The 23,258-nt window shown below is 40.8% G+C and overlaps 1 protein-coding gene across 6 annotated transcripts in view; it reads left to right on the forward strand.

Annotated features, from left to right (window-relative positions):
• Positions 1 to 23,258, forward strand: part of ARHGEF9 (Cdc42 guanine nucleotide exchange factor 9) — a 420,665-nt gene that overhangs the window by 57,780 nt on the left and 339,627 nt on the right. For 4 of the 6 annotated variants that reach the window (XM_015461719.3, XM_059883492.1, XM_059883491.1 and 1 more), the window contains exon 2: positions 19,558 to 21,147. The exons of 1 other annotated variant lie outside the window; for it this stretch is intronic. In XM_015461719.3, the coding sequence (XP_015317205.1) occupies positions 19,618 to 21,147 (1,530 nt within the window). In that variant the 5' untranslated portion in view covers positions 19,558 to 19,617. Of the gene's footprint in view, positions 1 to 19,041; positions 21,148 to 23,258 lie in introns of all 6 variants that reach the window. One more of the 6 variants, XM_024988153.2, reaches the window with a different exon arrangement.

Consider the following 23,258-nt stretch of genomic DNA (forward strand, 5'->3'; position numbering starts at 1 on the left):
CAGGGAATAAAAACTGAAGATTGCTTGCTGGAACAGAATGGAGTATCTGTCTGAGTCTCTTAATACTTCCTGTAATTGGCTTTTACCAATCAAGACTGGTCTTAAGATACCTACTCAGTGTTTCAAGCATCTCAGAAACAGAGGCCATTTATCTTTGTTTCCCTGACTTCAGTCCACCTAATTAACTTCTCCACAAATTTGTGGGTGGTTTTCTATGCCTTTTTCTCTGAGCTGAACCATCTGTTTCTTCTCAGCCTCTCTTCTAGGATCAACAAGCTTGTCTGATACCTTTTTGTTTTCCTTTTTCCTGATTATTGCCTTTGTAACTTTACCTGTGGAATGGTTCTCATATAAGATATTGTTGTCATCTCCTCCTCTTGCTGCTTCTTTGCTCCCTTTAACATACTCAAAATTACTCCCAGCTCTAATTATCTCTACCCACTCCCCAAGCAATCCTAGAGCTCTACAACATGGTCTCAAGGTTTCCCAAATAGTAATTTCCTCTTCAGCACATTCACATCTTTTTCCCACCCCTCCATTCTGACTTTTAAACTCCTCTAGTATCCTCACACTAGTCACCTGAGGTGATTAGGTCAAGAATTCTTCCCAAATTTGACAGGGGGAAACTAAGGCCCCAAGGAGGTAGGATGAGCAAGTTCCTCTAGCATGGGCATTGGCGATTTTTTATTTTTTTTTCTGTGAAGGACTGGACTGTAAATATTTTAGGCTTCAGGGCCACTGTGGTCTTTATCATTCCTTCTCCTCTTCCTCATCTTTCTCCTTCAACAATTTAAAAAGTGAAAATCATTCTTCCCTAAGGGCCTTTCAAAAACAGGCCCCTTACTGCATTTTGCCCAAACTTGGTAGTCTATCAACACTTGCTATAAAGAATCCTTCCCATCTAGTATTTAAAAATCTTCACTTTCAAGAAGTTCTCTTCAAGATCTAACTCTTGTTTCCACTTGTGTATTTTAAGATAATTCAACTTTGGTAAAATTTTTCTGTAAAAAGTTTGTTATTGTTGTTGCTATTTTCCAAAGTGCTCGTGAAACTGTGTTGTTGAACCGTGAAAGATGCTGGGATTCTTGGCCTCTGGAGGAGAGGAATTCAATCCAGGGCCAGTGACAAGGCTTGATCACTCAGAGCTTTTGTGTAATAAAGTTTTATGAAAGTATAAAAGAGATAGAGAAAGATATAAACATCAGAAGGGGGCAGAAAGAGTGTCCTCCTGCTAGACTTTAACAGTATGTTATATACCTATCAGTAAGCTGTTAATTAGAGAAAAGAGATGTCTCAAAACTCAGAGTGGCACCAGGCCCCTCACCCACAACATGCATTTTGAGATAACATTGACACCAGGTGAGTCATTCCGGGCCATAAAATGACTGACATGAATCGAAGAAAGACAGGTTTTCCGCTCTCTGACATAAATCACAGCAGGATCCTCTATGGCCTACCTCTCAGAATAATGGAAATAAAAGCAAAAATAAACAAACAGGACCTAATTAAACTTAAAAGCTTTTTCCACAACGAAGGAAACTATAAGCAAGGTGAAATGACAGCCTTCAGAATGGGAGAAAATAATAGCAAATGAAGCCACTGACAAATAATTAATCTCAAAAATATACAAGCAGCTCATGCAGCTCAATTCCAGAAAAACGAAAGACTCAATCAAAAAATGGGCCAAAGAACTAAACAGACATTTCTCCAAAGAAGACATATAGATGGCTAACGAACACATGAAAAGATGCTCAACATCACTCATTATCAAAGAAATGCAAATTGAAACCACAATGAGGTACTATGTCACGCCAGTCAGAATAGCTGCTATCCAAAAGTCTACAAACAATAAATACTGGAGAAGGTGCGGAGAAAAAGGAACCCTCTTACACTGTTGGTGGGAACGCAAACTAGTACAGCCACTATGGAGAATAGTGTGGAGATTCCTTTAAAAACTGGAAATAGAACTGCTATACTATTCAGCAATCCCACTGCTGGGCATACACAACAAGGAAACCAGAATTGAAAGAGACATGTGTACCCCCAATGTCCATCGCAGCACTGTTTACAATAGCCAGGACATGGAAGCAACCTAGATGTCCATCAGCAGACGAATGGATAAGAAAGCTGTGGTACATATACACAATGGAATATTACTCAGCCATTAAAAAGAATACATTTGAATCAGTTCAAATGAGGTGGATGAAACTGGAGCCTATTATACAGAGTGAAATAGGCCAGAAAGAAAAACACCAATACAGTATACTAACACACATATATGGACTTTAGAAAGATGGTAATGATGACCCTATATGCGAGACAGCAAAAGAGACACAGATGTAAAGAACACTCTTTTGGACTCTGTGGGAGAAAGCGAGGGTGGGATGATTTGAAAGGGTAGTGTTGAGACGTGTATATTATCATATGTGAAGTGGATCACCTGTCCAGGTTTGATGCATGAGACAGGGTGCTCAGGGCTGGTGCACTGGGATGACCCTGGGGGATGGGATGGGGAGGGAGGTGAGAGGGTGGTTCTGGATGGGGAACACATGTGCACTCGTGGCTGATTCATGTCTATTTATGGCAAAAACCACTACAATATTATAAAGTAATTAGTCTCCAATTAAAAAAAATAATTTAAAAATTAAAAAAATAAAAAATAAGGACAGGTTTCCAAGTAAATATATAGTTTCATTAACAGATTAGGAGAGCTATGTATGAGTAAAACATATAGGTTTGTTGAGCCTTTATCAGTTCTGAGTCTTAAGTGGAACCAACTTGAAGAAAGACAGAGTCTAGGGTAAATACACAGTTCATTAACATAGCTTAAGAAAAACATTTCCGTAAGAAAAACACATTGGTTAGCTCAAGGTTTGAGAAAAGTTAAGTTCAGGTGGATCCAGGTGTCATTATGCCAACACAGAATTTTAAGAGAAATCTCTTTTTAAATGGGTATAGAGAAGGGGAAAATATCTAATACTTGTTTGTTTCCTCCTGCCCCTTAAGAGAGAGATAAAAAATGTCTGACAGTATTTTCTCCATTTGAGACCCCTGGCCTTCCTGCCTGTTACCCTCTCACTCATCTCCTGCTGCTCTTGCCCATTTCTCAGAATTTTTTTTTTTTAACTACTCTAAGGTACTGTTCTTTTTTGTACAGTTCTTCTGTGTATTCCTGCCACCTCTTCTTAATATCTACTGCATCTGTTAGGTCCATACCATTTCTGTCCTTTATGGAGCCCATCTTTGCATGAAATGTTCTCTTGGTATCTCTAATTTTCTTGAACAGATCTCTAGTCTTTCCCATTCTGTTGTTTTCCTCTATTTCTTTGCATTGGTTGCTGAGGAAGGCTTTCTTAATTCTTGCTATTCTTTGGAACTCTGCATTCAGATGCTTATATCTTTCCTTTTCTCCTTTGCTTTTCCCTTCTCTTCTTTTCACAGCTATTTGTAAGGCCTCCCCAGACAGCCATTGGCTTTTTTGAATTTCTTTTCCATAGGGATGGTCTTGATCCCTGTCTCCTGTACAATGTCATGAACCTCCATCCATAGTTCATCAGGCACTCTATCTATCAGATCTAGGCCCTTAAATCTATTTCTCACTTCCACTGTATAATCATAAGGGGTTTGATTTAGGTCATACCTGAATGGTCTAGTGGTTTTCCCTATTTTTTCAATTTAAATCTGAATTTGGCAATAAGAAGTTCATGATCTGAACCACAGTCAGCTCCTGGTCTTGTTTTTGTTGACTGTATAGAGCTTCTCCATGTTTGGCTGCAAAGAATATAATCAATCTGGTTTCAGTGTTGACCATCTGGTGATGTCCATGTGTAGAGTCTTCTCTTGTGTTGTTGGAAGAGGGTGTTTGCTATGACCAGTGCGTTCTCTTGGCAAAATCTATTAGCCTTTGCCCTGCTTCATTCTGTATTCCAAGGCCAAATTTGCCTGTTACTCCAGGTGTTTCTTGACTTCCTACTTTTGCATTCCAGTCCCCTATAATGAAAAGGATATCTTTTTTAGGTGTTAGTTCTAAAAAGTCTTGTAGGTCTTCATAGAACCGTTCAACTTCAGCTTCTTCAGCGTTACTGGTTGGCGCATAGACTTGGATTACTGTGATATTGAGTGGTTTGCCTTGAAAATGAACAGAGATCATTCTGTCGTTTTTGAGATTGCATCCAAGTACTGCATTTCGAACTCTTTTGTTGACTGTGATGGCTACTCCATTTCTTCTGAGGGATTCCTGCCCGCAGTAGTAGATATAATGGTCATCTGAGTTGAATTCACCCATTCCAGTCCATTTTAGTTCACTGATTCCTAGAATGTTGACGTTCACTGTTGCCATCTCCTGTTTGACCACTTCCAATTTGCCTTGATTCATGGACCTGACATTCCAGGTTCCTATGCAATATTGCTCTTTACAGCATTGGACCTTGCTTCTATCACAGTCACATCCACAACTGGGTATTGTTTTTGCTTTGGCTCCATCTCTTCCTTCTTTCTGGAGTTATTTCTCCACTGATCTCCAGTAGCATATTGAGCCCCTACTGACCAGGGGAGTTCCTCTTTCAGTATCCTATCATTTTGCCTTTTCATACAGTTCATGGGGTTCTCAAGGCAAGAATACTGAAGTGGTTTGCCATTCCCTTCTCCAGTGGACCATGTTCTGTCAGACCACTCCACCATGACCCGCCCGTCTTGGGTGGCCCTATGGGCATGGCTTAGTTTCATTGAGTTAGACAAGGTTGTGGTCCTAGTGTGATTAGATTGACTAGTTTTCTGTGATTATGGTTTCAGTGTGTCTGCCCTCCAATGCCCTCTTACAACACCTACCATGTTACTTGGGTTTCTCTTACCTTGGACGTGGGATATCTTTTCATGGCTGCACCAGGAAAGCACAGCTGCTGCTCCTTAACTTACAAGAAAATCAAGATCGTGTGATCACTCACCTAGAGCCAGACATCCTGGAATGTGAAGTCAAGTGGGCCTTAGAAAGCATCACTATGAACAAAGCTAATGGAGGTGATGGAATTCCAGTTGAGCTCTTTCAAATCCTGAAAGATGATGCTGTGAACGTGCTTCACTCAATATGCCAGCAAATTTGGAAAACTCAGCAGTGGCCACAGGACTGGAAAAGGTCAGTTTTCATTCCAATCCCAAAGAAAGGCAATGCCAAAGAATACTCAAAGTACCACACAATTGCACCCATCTCACACGCTAGTAAAGTAATGCTCCAAATTCTCCAAGCCAGGCTTCAGCAATACATGAACTGTGAACTTCCAGATGTTCAAGCTGGTTTTAGAAAAGGCCGAGGAACCAGAAATCAAATTGCCCACATCCTCTGGATCATCAAAAAAGCAAGAAAGTTCCAGAAAAACATCTATTTCTGCTTTATTGAGTATGCCAAAGCCTTTGACTGTGTGGATCACAATAAACTGGAAAATTCTGAAAGAGATGGGAATACCAGACCACCTGACCTGCCTCTTAAGAAACCTATATGCAGGTCAGGAAGCAACACTTAGAACTGGACATGGAACAACAGACTGGTTCCAAATAGGAAAAGGAGTAAGTCAACGCTGTATATTGTCACCCTGCTTATTTATCTTATATGCAGAGTACATCATGAGAAATGCCGGGCTGGAAGAAGCACAAGGTGGAATCAAGATTGCTGGGAGAAATATCAATAACCTCAGATATGCAGATGACACCACCCTTATGGCAGAGAGTGAAGAGGAACTAAAAAGCCTCTTGATGGAAGTGAAAGTGGAGAGTGAAAAAGTTGGCTTAAAACTCAACATTCAGAAAACAAAGATCATGGCATCCGGTCCCATCACTTTATGGGAAATAGATGTGAAACAGTGGAAACAGTGTCAGACTTTATTTTTTTGCCTCCAAAATCACTGCAGATGGCGACTGTAGCCATGAAATTAAAAGAGGCTTAGTCCTTGGAAAGAAAGTTATGACCAACCTAAATAGCATATTCAAAAGCAGAGACATTACTTTGCCAACAAAGGTCTGTCTAGTCAAGGCTATGGTTTTTCCTGTGGTCACATATGGATGTGAGAGTTGGACTGTGAAGAAAGCTGAGCATCGAAGAATTGATGCTTTTGAACTGTGGTGTTTGAGAAGACTCTTGAGAGTCCCTTGGACTGCAAGGAGATCCAACTAGTCTATTCTGAAGGAGGTCAGCCCTGGGATTTCTTTGGAAGGAATGACGCTAAAGCTGAAACTCCAGTACTTTGGTCACCTCATGCGAAGAGTTGACTCTTTGGAAAAGACTCTGATGCTGGGAGGGATTGGGGGCAGGAGGAGAAGGGGACGACAGAGGATGAGATGGCTCGATGGCATCACTGACTCGATGGACGTGAGTCTGAGTCAACTCCGTGGGTTGGTGATGGACAGGGAGGCCTGGCATGCTGTGATTCATGGGGTCACAAAGAGTCGGACACGACTGAGCTACTGAACTGAACTGAACTGAAGGTACTGTTCTAAATGAAAGTGGGCTTCCTTGATATCTCAGTTGATAAAGAATCCGTCTGCAATGCAGCAGACCACGGTTTGATTCCTGGGTCAGGAAGATCCGCTGGAGAAGGGATAAGCTACCCACGCCAGTATTCTTGGGCTTCACTTATAGCTCAGCTGGTAAAGAATCCGCCTGCAATATGGGAGAACTGGGTTCGATCCGTGAGTTAGGAAGATCCCATGGAGAAATGAAAGGTACCCACTCCAGTATTCTGGCCTGGAGAATTCCATGGACTGTATATTCCATGGGGTTGCAAAGAGTCAGACAGGATTGAGTGACTTTCATTCTACATCACATGGTACTGTTCTAAATGAAAGTTCATTGGAGGAAAATAAGAGTTAATGGCATTGATGGCCTCTCATTGATTGATTTGTAGCATTTTAAATCATCTGGGACTGTTTCTGGGCAAAGAAAAAAATCTTCCATCCTGTTGCTGGGGTAGTAACGTAACAGCCTCTTCCTGTTAGAGATGCAAGGTGTGTCTCTTCCTGTTTGGGGAAATCGACAATGAATGGAAGGGCATGAGAACTCCTTCTTTAAGACTCTCCAGCTTCATTTTTAGTATAAGTTATCTTTTTTTATTTTCTCATTTTTCCCTTGTGATCAATACTTTTCTCTGACAACTTTGCTGATCAAGAGTCAGATTCTCAACATATATTCCCACACAAGGGATGGTATCTATAGATGCATTCACTGGCATAGAAGCATTGGCATCATTAAACTGATAAGCTGTCTGAATATATAGGTATGTTAGCAAATTTAGAAAGGGCATCATTTATGTTGATTGTCCCACAGAAACTCTTTTATCTCATTTTCCCATACCTGGATTGGATTAGAGTAAAGCAAGGATTGAGGTTAGGTGAGCTTAGTACCCTAACTTTATTAAATGGGCCCACAGGACAAGTTAGTAAAATTATTTATAAGGTGAACTAAAGGGACATTACTGTCTTGAATAGACTGAGATTCCTAGTGACAAATCCAACAATTAGAGTGGTTTCTCCTTTTCATAATAGATTAAGAAATGTGGAATGGGTCCTGTATAAAATATCGTGGGCATTGTCTTTCCATGAAAGAGAGAAAGAAAAAGGAAAACAAAAACAAGCAGAGGTTAAAAAGATATATAAATCTGGCCCAGACATCCTGAGAAACTTGTCTCCATCCAATGCTGTCTCCTTGAGTTCTTGGAATTCTGTACTTTCGGGTCACCAACTGATTTGCATATCCAGTCAGGAGTTTGGTGTTTTTTTTTTTTTTTTGATGTAACATGTGAATCCAAAAGTCTGTCCCTTTCAGTTTGGTGACACAAAAATCAGTCATAGTACCTGATAGGTATCTTTCCAGTGAGGCTAGAGAAGGCCCTCTTGAAAGTGTTTTTTGTAGTAAACAAAATTTCCAGATTGCAGAATGGTGTTGAGTCTTCGTTTCCTGGGAACGTGGTATGAAAAGATTGCTTTACTAAAGCATGGATAATTTCGATAAAAACAAGTAAGCCTTTACAATATTGAAGTATATTCCCATTTTACTAGCTGTGAATCAAAAGAAGAAGCAGTCAGGTGCATTAGACATCCTGTCACATGGAGAACATACTCCTATTAAACTTACACATTGGCATGAAAAACAAGAATATTTAATAAGAGTTTAAGAACCTTTAAGGATCAAGTAAGAAGAAAAATGATAAATGCTACAACCTTTGTTGCAAAGATACAATTTGCCAATTGCTTTAACTTAAAGTAGAAGAGAAGGGATCCTTCAGGGCTCAGAAATCACTGCAGATGGTGACTGCAGCCATGAAATTAAAAGACGCTTACTCCTTGGAAGGAAAGTTATGACCAACCTAAACAGCATATTCAAAAGCAGAGACATTACTTTGCCAACAAAGATCTGTCTAGCCAAGGCTATGGTTTTTCCTGTGGTCATGTATGGATGTGAGAGTTGGACTGTGAAGAAGCCTGAGTGCCAAAGAATTGATGCTTTTGAACTGTGGTGTTTGAGAAGACTCTTGAGAGTCCCTTGGACTGCAAGGAGATCCAACCAGTCCATTCTGAAGGAGATCAGCCCTGGGATTTCTTTGGAAGGAATGATGCTAAAGCTGAAACTCCAGTACTTTTGCCACCTCATGCGAAGAGTTGACTCATTGGAAAAGACTCTGATACTGGGAGGGATTGGGGGCAGGAGGAGAAGGGGATGACAGAGGATGAGATGGCTGGATGGCATCACTGCCTCAATGGACGTGAGTCTGGGTGAACTCCGGGAGTTGGTGATGGACAGGGAGGCCTGGCGTGCTGCGATTCATGGGGTCGCAAATAGTCGGACATGACTGAGCAACTGATCTGATCTGATACCTGGAAACAAAACATTAAAACAATTGATTTTCTATTTGAATTTTATGAATTATTGCCTCGTTTAGTATTATGTTCTTGAAGACATCAAAAATCGTTGAGGTCCTTCAATGGACCGGAACCTGGTGTTCCGGAGTCGAGCAATGAGAATGTAAAGGAGAGAGAAAGAGGCTGACAAAGCCAATAAAGCCCCTGCACGGGGCTTGCTCTGTTCACGAAGGCCTTAGGCCCCCTTTCGATGGGGTGAAGTTGCAGAGCGCCTTCTCGAGAGGGTCTTAGAAGTCCGGACAGGAAAGTGAACTCAGAGAGCCTCTGCGCTCCAGGGGATCAGCCTGAAAAAGAGAAAGAGGGAGAGAGAGAGAAAGCAAGACACGGGGACCAGAGCTCTGATGGAGCAAAGGTGTTTTAATCAACATGGTTGGGCATATATACTGTAGTTATTATCAGCAAAGATAAATGTTAAAATGCCAGACTTACAAAAATAGGAGATCCATATTAAAGAGAGAGAGTTGTAAACAATCACTTTTACCATATGGTGCACAAGAAGGAGGAGGGTACTTATCACCATATAGAAAAACTAATGAAGGAAATGCCTGGATTCCTCAGCCCCCAGGAGAGGCTTGCCTCTCCTCTTAAATTCCTGAATATTCAGGAATTAATAAGGAACAGAGAATTCCTGACAGATCCAAAACAGCACACAGGAAGCCTCTTGTTAAATGCTTCCTGACAACCAGAGTCCTTTCTGTGAATTTTTCTGATGGTGAAACACTTGAAAAAGCATCACAGTGAAGCAATAACTGTCTCTAAGTGTCAAAAAGACCTGAAAATGCTCATTACAAAAGATTTGATGAAAGTTCATTATAATGAAATTGACAAGGCATCTGCTTATTTCTGTGATATACCTGTTAAAATTATGGCTGGTAACATTATATATAGAACATGTGTATTAAGTACCATTTCATATTAGAACACTTGTACTAAACTTATATGCAGAGTACATCATGAGAAACGCTGGACTTGAAGAAGCACAAGCTGGAATCAAGATTGCCGGGAGAAATAGCAATAACCTCAGATATGCAGATGACACCATCCTTATGGCAGAAAGTGAAGAGGAACTAAAAAGCCTCTTGATGAAAGTGAAAGTGGAGAGTGAAAAAGTTGGCTTAAAGCTCAACATTCAGAAAACGAAGATCATGGTATCTGGTCCCATCACTTCATGGGAAATAGATGGGGAAACAGTGGAAACAGTGTCAGACTTTATTTTTGGGGGCTCCAAAATCACTGCAGATGGTGACTGCAGCCATGAAATTAAAAGACACTTACTCCTTGGAAGGAAACTTATGACCAACCTAGATAGCATATTCAAAAGCAGAGACATTACTTTGCCTACAAAGGTCTGTCTAGTCAAGGCTATGGTTTTTCCAGTGGTCATGTATGAATGTGAGAGTTGGACTGTGAAGAACACTGAGCACCGAAGAACTGATGCTTTTAAATTGTGGTGTTGGAGAAGACTCTTGAGAGTCCCTTGGACTGCAAGGAGATCCAACCAGTCCATTCTAAAGGAGATCAGTCCTGGGTGTTCTTTGGAAGGACTGATGCTAAAGCTGAAACTCCAGTACTTTGGCCACCTCATGTGAAGAGTTGACTCATTGGAAAAGACTCTGATGCTGGGAGGGGTTGGGGGCAGGAGGAGAAGGACGACAGAGGATAAGATGGGTGGATGGCATTACTGAGTCGATGGACATGAGTTTGAGTGAACTCCGGGAGTTGATGATGGACAGGGAGGCCAGGTGTGCTGGAATTCATGGGGTCGCGAAGAGTTGGACACGACTGAGTGACTGAACTGAACTGAACTGAAGCAATGTTTAGCTTTTTTAAAAGGTGAGAAGATTCAATCTTAAGTAATCAAAGACTTGATTAAGATAACATAAAGCATAGGAAATAATTTTGATAAAACACACATCTTTATTTTCTAAGAAGATTACTTGAAGAAAAAGAAAAAACTTTCACAAGCTCTTATCAGGAGCAGATCAATAGTCCAATAATTTGTTGTTGCTCAGTTGCTCAATTGTGTTCGACTCTTTGTAACCCCATGGACTGCAGCATGCCAGGCTCTTTGTTCTTCACTATGTCCAGGAGTTTGCCCCAACTCATGTCCATCGAATCAATGATGCCATACACCTGTCTCATTCTCTTTCACCCCCTTGTCCTCCCCTCAATCTTTCCCAGCATTAGGATATTTTCCAATGAGTCGGCTCTTTGCATCAGGTGGCCAAGTTATTGGAGCTTCAGCTTCACCATCAGTCCTTCCAATGAATATTCAGGGTTGATTTCCTTTACAATTGACTGGTTTGATCTCCTTGATATCCAAGGGACTCTCAAGAGCCTTCTCTAGCACCACATTTTGAAAGTATCAGTTCTTTGCCACTCAGCCTTCTTTATAGTCCAATTCTTACATCTGTACAGGACTACTGGAAAAACCATAGTTTTGACTAATACCTTGTCCTTACAGAGAGAAAAACCAAATCCCAATTTTACAGTGTATTTTTGACATTAAAGTCACTTAAAAACAAACTTATTTTAATCTTAACCAGTATGAAAACACATAAAACTCAGGTTTCAAAGATTCCTTTCCATCACCCTTGTGCAACTTACTATTTCCATTTCCATTCAACTTTTGTTCTGTCTTTTATGTTTTCCTATACTAAAACAATTAGCTTCACTTTAGGACAAAATTACTTTCTTTCCCCTTATTATTTCTAGTAGCCTTAAACAATTGTGAATGGTCTTTTACTGGCAAATTTATGAATACATTTCATGATTCCTAAAAGTGTATTTTCCTTGTTGCACATTTTTCAATATGGAATGTCTACTAAGAGACCCAAATATCTTTGGTTCTTTTGTAAAGGAAAACAAAAGTGGATGAACATATTCTTAGTAATGTTTCAATATTTTATTTGGAAATGATCTAGATATTTGATGACTACCTATAGTCCTATAGTTTAATATAACTTAGCAAAACTGTAAAGTTTCAGGTTACCAAAAAGACTTTGGGAAGCTATTTTAAACGTTCACTTAGAAACATTAAACTCATTTATATACATTTAATTTATTTGTTTTCAACCACTATGTTAAGATTGCTTATGGTAATTTCATCATATCAAGTTGTTTACTTCCTAAGAAATTTTGTGACAGAGATAACATGAATTTATCTGACCAATCAACCCAGGTAGAGTGAAAGTTTTCAGTGCTAACTCCAAAGACACACCTGTTTCAATTAAACCACCAACTTTAAGCTGGCTTTTATTTACTAAAAATTTACCCTAGATCATGGGCTTCCCAGGTGACTCAGTAGGTAAAGAATCCGCCTGCAATGCAGGAGTTGCAGAAGATGCAGGTTCGATCCTTGAGTCAGGAAGATCTCCTGGAGGAAGGCATGGCAACCCACTCCAGTATTCCTAACTGGAGAACCCCTTGGACAGAAGAGCCTGGTGGGCTACCGTCCATGCAGTCACAAAGAGTTGGACATGACTGAAGCGACTACACATGCATGCACCCTAGATTATGTGAACTTGAAAATCATTTGGTTTAGTTTTTTTATATTTCTTTAATTTATATGAGTACTTGTTTGTTTTATGCCAATTAAATAGAGCTCTTTTGCAAATTAATTTTAACAATGCCATACAGAGCTAGAAGAGAAAAAAAAAGTCACACATATATACACATGTGTTTAGACACACATGAGCATATATACAGATGCAAACAGAGATCTTATAGTTTTATTTTAAATTTTAGTTATGTATCAGGTGCAATAACCCAAAAGTCAAAAGAATGGATGGATCCAAGTTGTGTTTCTGGCAGATGATCTAGGTTCAGGTTATTTGCTGTAGGTATGAGTCTTCTTAAAGCTGTTTTAGAGCAAATCTGTCTTTCAGAAACTCCTTCATAATAATCAAAGAATGCATTCCATTGTCTCTTGAGAGGTTTGAAATCCTCTTGTTCAAAAGTGACCCCTAAGGTATACTTATTTAAAACAAAGTTTCTTCCCATTGAACAGGACGGGTAACTTACAAAGACAGAAACAGAAAGCAGGTTTTCTCTTGGGCCTTTTAGAATATATTTATCTGTTATAAAAAAAATCTAGGTTGATAGATACTTACGTTTTTCCTTCTAATCTTTTTTTTGCCCCAGTTAACTTAGAAACAGTAATTAAGTCTTTAGTATTTAAATCTTCAGAGTGCCTGATTTTAAAGGAGCAGGTTTTCAAAAAGGAGGAGAAGAAGATGGCACTGGGGGCAGGATAGGTGCACAAGATGTCTACCCACATGAAGAAAATGGGTGAGGGGAAAAGTAAACCTCAGAAGCCATTTTGTCTTATTTCAATTGTTTGTTCATATCAATTAATTTAGAAATTGTATTTTGCAAAGAAGTGATTGTAGAATTGTGAATATAATTGGAAGACTCCAGGTACCAAGTAAAATAAAGGTGAAATTAAATTACCTTATCTTAGAACTATGACTTTATAATTTAGTTCTGAGAAAAATAAGCTTGAAAATTGAAAGTTCATTATAATGGCCACTGCAGTTCTAGATTAGTTTTGTTCATGTTGGCCCATTTATTTAAAAATGTGTATATGTAGGGCTCATAGTTCTTAAATGTCCCTGAAGGAAGGCTGCCCTTAGAGCATTTAGATGACTGGGATTCTATTTCTCAGGATTTTTCCAAGAACAAAGGAAAATTGCTAGCTAGGCCAATTCCATTCCAAGAGGAGCTGCACCAAAGTGTTAGCACACTTCCAAAAGGGAAATAATTGATTACTTCTCTATGATAAAGCATTGACAGCAGGGACAGAGCCTTGAACCACAAAGGATAAAGCATTTCATGGTCCTGAATTAAACTGGAGAACTCAAAATGCAAAGAGAATGGGCCCAGGATCTGAGAGACTCATCAAACCAGAAGAGGGTGACAAATCAGGGAAGTCATGAGCACAAGAGCTCAGTGCAGGTACCTTGCACAAGTACAGAAGTTGCTTCCTTCCATCCCCACTTCTGACATTATAACTGTCAAATTTAAAAATAAAACATACAGTTATCTCTTCAGTTAAATGAATTTATTTGGAAATAGCCAGAGAAATTGGAACTAAGGAAATACAACTTATAGTAGACCATAAGTAAATCCAAAAAACAAAGCTTGCTTTTATAGAACAAATAGGCAATTGGGAGGGCTTGTTCTAAACGAAGGTTTATTGGAGGAAAGTAAGAGTTCAGGATGGTGAAGATTTCTCATTAGCTGAGCTGTGGTATTTTTCATTGACTGGGCTTATTGCTGGGCAAGAAGAAAATTTTCCTTCCTTTTGTAGTATATAGTATATAGCAAACTGTAGTAGTATAGCAAACTTTTTCCTATTGGACATAAAAGGTACATCTTTTCCTGTTTGGGGGTATTCAATTATGAGTAATAGGGCATGAGCTCCCTCTACAGGGTTTCTCAACTTCAATTTTAGTTAGTTCATTTCAGTTCAGTCACACATGCTTGTCCAGCTCTTTGTAATCCCATGGACTTTAGCATGCCAGGCTTCCCTGTCCACCACTAATTCCTGGAGCTTGCTCAAACTTATGTCCATTGAGATGGTGATGCCATCCGATGATCTCAGCCTCTGTTGTCACCTTCTCCTCCTGCCTTCAATCTTTCCCAGCACCAAGATCTTTTCCAATGAGCTAGTTCTTTGCATCAGGTGGCCAAAGTATTGGAGTTTCAGCTTCAGCATCAGGCTTTCCAATGAATATTCAGGACTGATTTCCTTTAGGATTGATTGGCTTGATCTTCTTGCAATCCAAGGGACTCTCAAGAGTCTACTCCAACACCACAGTTCAAAAGCATCAATTCTTCAACACTCAGCTTTTGTTATGGTCCAACTCTCACATTCATACATGACTACTGGGAAAACCATAGATTTGACTAGACAGATCTTTGTTGGCAAATTAATGTCTCTACTTTTCAATATGCTATCTAGGTTGGTCATACTTTCCTTCGAAGGAGTAAGCATCTTTTAAATTCATAGCTGAAATTACCATATGAGGTGATTTTGGAGCACCCCCCCCCCAAAAAAAAAAAAAAAAGCCTCTCACTGTTTCCATCGTTACTCTTCTATTTACCATGAAGTGACCGGATTGGATGTCATGACCTTAGTTTTCTGAATGTTGAGTTTTAAGCCAACTTTTTCACTCTCCACTTTCACTTTCATCAAGAGGCTTTTTAGTTCCTCTTCACTTTCTGTCATAAGGGTGGTGTCATCTGCATATCTGAGGTTATTGATATTTCTCCCGGCAATCTTGATTCCACCTTGTGCTTCTTCCAGCCCAGCGTTTCTCATGATGTACTCTGCATACAAGTTAAATAAACGGGGTGACAATATACAGCCTTGACGTACTCCTTTTCCTATTTGGAATCAGTCTGTTGTTCCATGTCCAGTTCTAACTGTTGCTTCCTGATCTGCATACAGGTTTCTCAAGAGGCAGGTCAGGGGGTCTGGTATTCCCATCTCTTTCAGTTTTCCACAGTTTATTGTGATCCACACAGTCAAAGGCTTTGGCATACTCAATAAAGCAGAAATATATGTTTTTCTGGAACTCTCTTGCTTTTTCCATGATCCAGCAGATGTTGGCAATTTGGTCTCTGGTTCCTCTGCCTTTTCTAAAACCAGCTTGAACATCTGGAAGTTCATGGTTCATGTATTGCTGAAGCTTGGCTTGGAGAATTTGGAGCATTACTTTACTAGCGTGTGAGATGGGTGCAATTGTGCGGTACTTTGAGCATTCTTTGGCATTGCCTTTCTTTGGGATTGGAATGAAAACTGACCTTTTCCAGTCCTGTGGCCACTGCTGAGTTTTCCAAATTTGCTGGCATATTGAGTGCAGCACTTTCACAGCATCATCTTTCAGGATTTGAAATAGCTCAACTGTAATTCCAGAAGGCAATGGCACCCCACTCCAGTACTCTTGCCAGGAAAATCCCATGGATGGAGGAGCCTGGTGGGCTGCAGTCCATGGGGTAGCTGAGAGTCAGACACGACTGAAGTGACTTAGCAGCAGCAGCAGCAGCAGCAACTGTAATTCCATCACTTCCACTAGCTTTGTTCATAGTGATGCTTTCTAAGGCCCACTTGACTTCACATTCCAGGATCTCTGGCTCTAGGTGAGTGATCACACCATCGTGATTATCTGGGTCGTGAAGATCTTTTTTGTACAGTTCTTCTGTGTATTCTTTCCACCTCTTCTTAATATCTTCTGCTTCTGTTAGGTCCATACCATTTCTGTCCTTTATCAAGCCCATCTTTGCATGAAATGTTCCCTTGGTATCTCTAATTTTCTTGAAGAGATCTCTAGTCTTTCCCACTCTGTTGATTTCCTCTATTTCTTTGCATTGATCACTGAGGAAGGCTTTCTTATCTCTTCTTGCTATTCTTTGGAACTCTGCATTCAGATGCTTATATCTTTCCTTTTCTCCTTTGCTTTTTGCTTCTCTTTTCACAGCTATTTGTAAGGCCTCCCCAGACAGCCATTTTGCTTTTTTGCATTCTTTTCCATGGGGATGGTCTTGATCCCTGTCTCCTGTACAATGTCACAGACCTCCGTCCATAGTTCATCAGGCACTCTATCTATCATATCTAGGCCCTTAAATCTATTTCTCACTTCCACTGTATAATCATAAGGGATTTGATTTAGGTCATGCCTGAATGGTCTAGTGGTTTTCCCTACTTTCTTCAATTTAAGTCTGAATCTGGCAATACGGAGTTCATGATCTGAGCCACAGTCAGCTCCTGATCTTGTTTTTGTTGACTGTATGGAGCTTCTCCATCTTTGGCTGCAAAGAATATAATCAATCTGGTTTCAGTGTTGACCATCTGGTGGTGTCCATGTGTAGAGTCTTCTCTTGTGTTGTTGGAAGAGGATGTTTGCTATGACCAGTGCATTTTCTTGGCAAAACTCTCTTAGTCTTTGCCCTGCTTCATTCTGTATTCCAAGGCCAAATTTACCTGTTACTCCAGGTGTTTCTTGACTTCCTACTTTTGCCTTCCAGTCCCCTATAATAACATTATAAAATATAATGTAAATAAATATTTATTTATTTATAAAATAAATATTTTTATTTTAATAAAATATAACTACATTTTAATGTAGTGCCTCATACTTATAAATGTTAGCTATTGTTATTTTCTTGAGTTGTACAGAAAGCCTACTTGGAGAAACAGAATTCATGGATGAGGGTAGAAATGTGGGACTGAGGTAAAGAAACTTCCTGGCCTGGAGGACTAGGCTTCTATTCTTGGCCCGCCACTGGCTTGGCATATGACCTAGGTCAAGTCTCTTCCTCTTTTTTTTTTTTTTTTTAAATTTTGAATTTGTTTATTTTATTCATTGAAGGATAATTGCTTTACAGAATTGTGTTGATTTCTGCCAAACAGCTACATGAATCAGCCATAGGTACACCTATGTCCCCTCCCTCTTGAAGCTCCCTCCCATCCCCCTGCCCATCCTATCCCTCTAGGTTGTTACAGAGCCCCAGTTTGAGTTCCCTGAGTCATACAGCAAATTCTCATTCACTGTCTATTTTACATATGGTAATGTAAATGTCCATGTTACTGTCTCCACACATCTACCTTTTCCTTCCTCCCCACTTCCATGTTCATTTGTCTGTTCTCTGTGTCTGTGTCTCCATTGCTTCCCTGCAAATACTTTCATCAATACCATCTTTCTAGATTCCATATATATGTGTTAGTATATGATATTTGTTTTTCTCTTTATGACTTACTTCACTCTGTATAATAGTCTCTAAGTTCATCCACTTCATTAGAACTGACTCAAATGGGTCCCTTTTTATGACTGAGTAATATTCCATTGTACACATGTACCACAGCTTCTTTACCCATTCATCTGTCAATGGACATCTAGGTTGCTTCCATGTTCTAGCTATTGTAAATAGTGCTATAATGAACATTGGAGTGCATGTGTCTTCAATTTTGGTTTCCTCAGAATATATGCCCAGCAGTGGGATTTCTGGGTCATATGGTGGTTTTGTTCCTAGTTTTTAAAGGAATATCCATACTGTTTTCCATAGCGGCTGTATCAATTTGCATTCCCACCAACAGTGCAACAGGGTTCCCTTTTCTCCAAACCCTATCCAGCATTTATTGTTTGTAGACTTTTTTGATGATGGCCATTCTTACTGGTGTGAGGTGATATCCCGTTGTAGTTTTGATTTGCATTTCTCTAATAGTGAGCCATGTTGAGCATCTTCTCGTGTGTTTGTTAGCCACCTGTATGCCTTCTTTGGAGAAATGTATGTTTAGGTCCTTTTTCCCACTTTTTGATTGGGTTGTTTGTTTTTCTAGTATTGACTTGTATGAGCTGCTTGTAAGTTTTGGAAATTAATCCTTTGTCAGTTGTTTCAAGTCCCTTCCTCTTTTTGGTCTCATTTTCCCAAAATAGATAATCTCACTGGTCAAATGAACATTTTGTGAGTCAAACAGATTCTGCACAGGCTGTGCTCATAAATATAGGAAAGATACAGATTAAAGACATACTTCAGGTCAAGTGAAGTTAACTCTGCAGACCAGACCCGAGGAAGAGGACCAAAGAGACCATGAGCTAGTAACCTGACACCCGGGACAACCATCAAAAAGGCAGAAACTGTCTTTAAGCTCTGGGCTCCACCCACTTTCTCCTCTTTTTCCTTTCTTTCCTTTCAGCCTCTGAATATTAACCTGCCTTCTTGCCTCTCTCTTAGCAAATTCTGTTCCAGCCTGTTCAGGGCAGAGGGGCAAAAAGCATTGAATGGAGAAAGATTTCATCATGGGTGAGCTTCTAGTTCTAGTCCCAGCTGTTCTCGGAAACATTCTTGGGACTTCTAATCTCCTTTTTGCTTCCTTGAAGAGGCACCTCCTCTACTGTTCCCTTTCTCTTTCCCTCTAAGTTTCTGCTGCCCTTGTGGATACCTCTGTTAAAACACTTATCAGGCTGTATTGTAATTGTTTATGTCTACAAGTCTCTCCCAGTAGAATATGATCTCAGATGAGAAGCTGTATGTGTCTATAATCTTAGTGGTATCCAGCTCTTAGCTAAGGGGTCAATGCTTAGTGGGTGTTTGACTGGTGAACTCACTTCCTGCTGTTTTTCTGTGTGAAAGCAGGAGCATGGAGGAGCAAATGAGAGAGAGGGAAGAATGGACTGAATCCTTACCTGCTGCTCCCTTGGTTTTGTAGTTTAGACAAGATAAGTATCTTCTCTGGATCTCTAGAACCTCTTTATAAAATGAAAGAATCAAAGTGATAGACTTTTGAGATAACTTGTGCTTTTTTTTAATTTATTTTTTGGCTTTTTAATGTACTTACTCAATTATCAAGATCTGATAATAATAGCTGTTAAGTTTTGTCCTTCTCCAGTATATTTGCATTTAAATAAGAATTGAAGGATGTTTTGGCACACAGTATAAGCTGTGATCTTCCCCAATCCTAAATTAGTGGGGTCCAAATGAATGCACTTTTGCTTTGCAAAGGTCCGAAAAATTTAGTGGTCCAGTGGTGACAAAGTATGAATCATTTATTTGATTGTGACAAATCTGCAAAGAACCTTGTTTGTGGCTTTGCGTAATCTAGCTCTCTCTCTCTCTCTCCCCCTCTCTTTATCTCTCTCTCCTTGTCAGCTGGAAATAACTCACCAACCCTCCCTCTCTGCCTTTGTGGCCCCATCCCCTGCTGTGACCATGGAGACTCTCAGCAGCTGTCGGACTACCTTCCTCTCTGATCTGGTGCCCAATGGTTACCTGGTTCAGGTCTTCCCAGGCCACCCTGAGGTAGAAGGCCTGGCCAGGGAGGTAGGGCTGGAGAAGTCTGAGCAGTGTGACCAAGGTGATTTGAGCTCCAGGGAAGAGAATGGTCAGAACAAGAAGAAAATCAAAGTCAACAAGATCTGGGATTTTATGAGTCGTAGAAAAGAGGCCTCCAGTCAGGCGAAGAGACCCCAGTCCATGATTTTACTGGGAGACAGTTCCAGACCATCAGAGTTGAAGCCCAAAGTCACATTAAAAGATCGAATGAAGGCATTCAAAAGGTTGAAGCCTTCGACTGGGGCCTCCAAGAATACTACTCTTAGGAGCAGCAAGGTCCAGGAACCCCAGGAGGTGTCACATATTTACCACATGAGAAAGGCCCAGGAGGCCTCAAAGCCTTTTCGTTATTCCTACTCAGGACACAATGAGGGCCTGGAGCCCTTCCTTGCAGATGTGCAAAGACTGATGCCCAAGAACCAGAAAGTGTTGGCCTTTGATGATTTTGGCATCCATGTGGAGGAGGATCACTGGGAAAAAGAGTCCTCTGAGCAGTCTGGTAGGGGCAGGTGGGCCAGGAGCTACCTGAAACACACATTCCCTGGAGACTGCGAGGCCCCATGTAGATCAGCTGGAGACTCCAGAATCCAGGATCCTGAGTCTGCCATTAAGGCCTCCACCTTAGAAGGGAATGTGGAAAGGGGCTACGAGGAGAGCCTTAGGCACCTGCGTCGAGACAAGGCTGTGCCTTTTGGTAGTGTTGTCAAGTTCTTCAGCAATGTGGCCGAGATGGCCCGCAAGTGGCGTGCATTATCCCGGGAAGAGCTGCAGATGAGCCACCGGCGTGACAAGACCTACTTCATCAGTGGTGGCAGTGAAGCCCTCATCATAGAGGGTGCTGCCTCCCAGGCCTCCTTCCCACTCAGCCAGACCCCTGAGGTTATGGTGTGGGGCAATGTCATTGAGAGGTGCCAGCACTGTCACCAAAAGGCCTCACAAGCCTCATGCACATTTGAAATGAGCATTGAGGGCAAGAAGACTTTGGGCCAGGCCCTTGAAGACCCCTGCACTGCTGCTGCATTAGTCTCAACCTCCACCTCACCTGTCTTTGAGCTCCAGGATGACCCAACTCCACAGACTGGGTGCAGTTGCCATTATGGCCATGTCTTCACCATGGAGAGCTCCTCAGAGGAACTTGATGAAGACATTGAGACTGTGGTCAACATCCTTAAGGAAGATGACAGTGCTGGACAGTCCCCTGAGCCAGGCACCTGTGCCAAGTTAACCACCAAAGCTGTCATGGAGAAGCTAGAAGAGAAGCCCAATGAGATGGAGAAACCAGAGGCCTGCAAGGGGGCCGGGGCATCCATCCAAGGAGGACAGCCCCAGGATTCTGACTTGGATATGAGAACAGCAGGTGCAGACAGAAAAGCCAGCAAGTCCAGTACTGGAGTCCTGGGTACTCAGGTAAGGTGGGAGCTGACTTTCCAAATCACCATTTGAAACATTCAGAACCCTGGAAGCCAGTTAAACTCTCATGCCTTTCCCATTACCCTACCTTCCATCAGGAATGTCCCAGAAGGAATGTTCCCACCAGTCAGTTGCCTGGGAATTGACTCATCCTAAAAATACTGGGCAATTTTTGTCCCTTCATTGGGCTGAACGCCTGCAGTTACATCTCAATTCAACCTTGAACAAAAACTGAAGCTCTGGGAATGCCAGCAGAATGACCAGGGTCATTTAATTATGCTCAAGAGAGCCATAGTCTCCTATTTTCCTTAGCTGTGGGGCATTTCCATGGCTTTGCCACCCTATCCTTCCCCACCAACAGGAGCTGAATTCAGAGACTAGTGTCCAGCAAATCCTCTGGGACTGAGTGTCAGGAGACCTGGATTTGTGTCTCAGTTCTGTTCTCAGTTGTCCATATGACTTTGAGACAAGTCCTTTCATCTTGTTGGACCTCAGTTTCCCTGTGGAGGGGAAGGCGCTTTCTTGGTGTCTGGAAAATCTCTAGGTGTCTTCTGACAACAACACTCTGTTGTTCAGCCTGAAGAATGTAAGTAGAAAACAGCCCAATAACCTTCTTCCAGCATTCATTATATCCAACATCTGTCAGGGTGTAGTCATATTACATTGTTTTCATTTAATTAAAGTAACCTTGTGAGGATGGAGTGATTATCCTCATTTTACCAGTGAAGAGGCAAGCTGAGAGGGGTTTAATGACTTATCCAGAGTCATAGATTGTAGCAGAATTTGGATTCAAATTTTCACTTTTGACTCCAAGTCTGGTGCTTTTGTCTAGTTGTCTGTAGTGTTCCAGGGATTTTACTTGAGTGATGACAAGCAGGTACTCACCATGCCCTCATGCATGGACAAAAAGAAATGTGCTAAAAGTAGTAGGAGGAATGTTGGATAAGTATGAGAAGGGACTATCTGGCTTTGGGACTTAAGAATGTCTTTGTAAGCAAATATTCTGTAGTTTATCCAGATAATTTTATGGCAAAGTGTTTTTTAAGGGTAGCTAATTAAAATTCTTCTTGGTGGTGGTGATGGGAGTAGTCTAGCCTGATAGCTCTCAACCTGTCCTGTCATCTTTCAAATCATACTTTGAGAGAAATTGGGTCCCAGCAGGACAAAAGCAATAAGCCTGCTTTTTCTGGAAGGGAATTAATATGTTTATAAATATTTTATTTTTATTTTTATCATATTTGGTAAGCTTTAAGAATATAAAGATTGGCATAATATTATTAGGAGTAAATTTTATTGCAGTGGTTTTAAGACCAACAATCAAACAAGCAAACAAACATACTTAATGATTCCATTAGCTGATAATTGCAGTTGGAGACTGCATATCTGATGTTACCAGTCACTAGGAAAAGGGTCATAGATGAGCAAGCACCTCACTAAGTGGCTGTGTGGACTGGACACAGAGATGCTTTGTAGGTTCTTTAAAAGCACAGGCTTTGGAGTCACAAGGGCTTGAGTGGGATTTTCCTTCTCATCTGTGAAACAGGATAAAACACATCCTATATAAGGGGACTTGTTATGGGGAATCAAATAAGCTAGAGTACCCAGTCTATCACCTTTTGTGACACATTGCAGGTTTCCACAAAGTGGTAACTGTTGCAATTATTAAATTTTGGTAAATTATTAATAATTGTGAACAATATCCAGCCAGGAAAACAATTCAAAACAGTACTGCAGCTGGTGAAGGCTGCTGAACAAAGTGTCTGAAGTCAGGAAACTGGCTTCTTTCTAGTGCCATTTATATCCTTGAATTTGTGAACTTAAGACAGATATTTCCCCTCTATGGGTCTCAATTTCTCCATATGATCCAGAGAATTTGTACCAGATAATTCCTGAGTATCTTTCCTCTTTGCCATTCTCTAGTTTTTCCTCTCAGCTATTTCTCTGAGTCCAGTGGGAGACCTCTTACTGTGCAGTGGGTTGTTTTGGATTAGATCTCTTTGGCAGGCTTCCTGTGCCCTCTGCTGGTTGCTCAGATATGCTGCCTATCTTTCCTTGGAGTAGTAAACAGCAGCCTAGACAGACGTTGAGGTCCAGGGAATAAGCAAAGT

Source organism: Bos taurus, chromosome X, assembly GCF_002263795.3.
Source record: "Bos taurus isolate L1 Dominette 01449 registration number 42190680 breed Hereford chromosome X, ARS-UCD2.0, whole genome shotgun sequence".
Classification (NCBI taxonomy): domain Eukaryota; kingdom Metazoa; phylum Chordata; class Mammalia; order Artiodactyla; family Bovidae; genus Bos; species Bos taurus.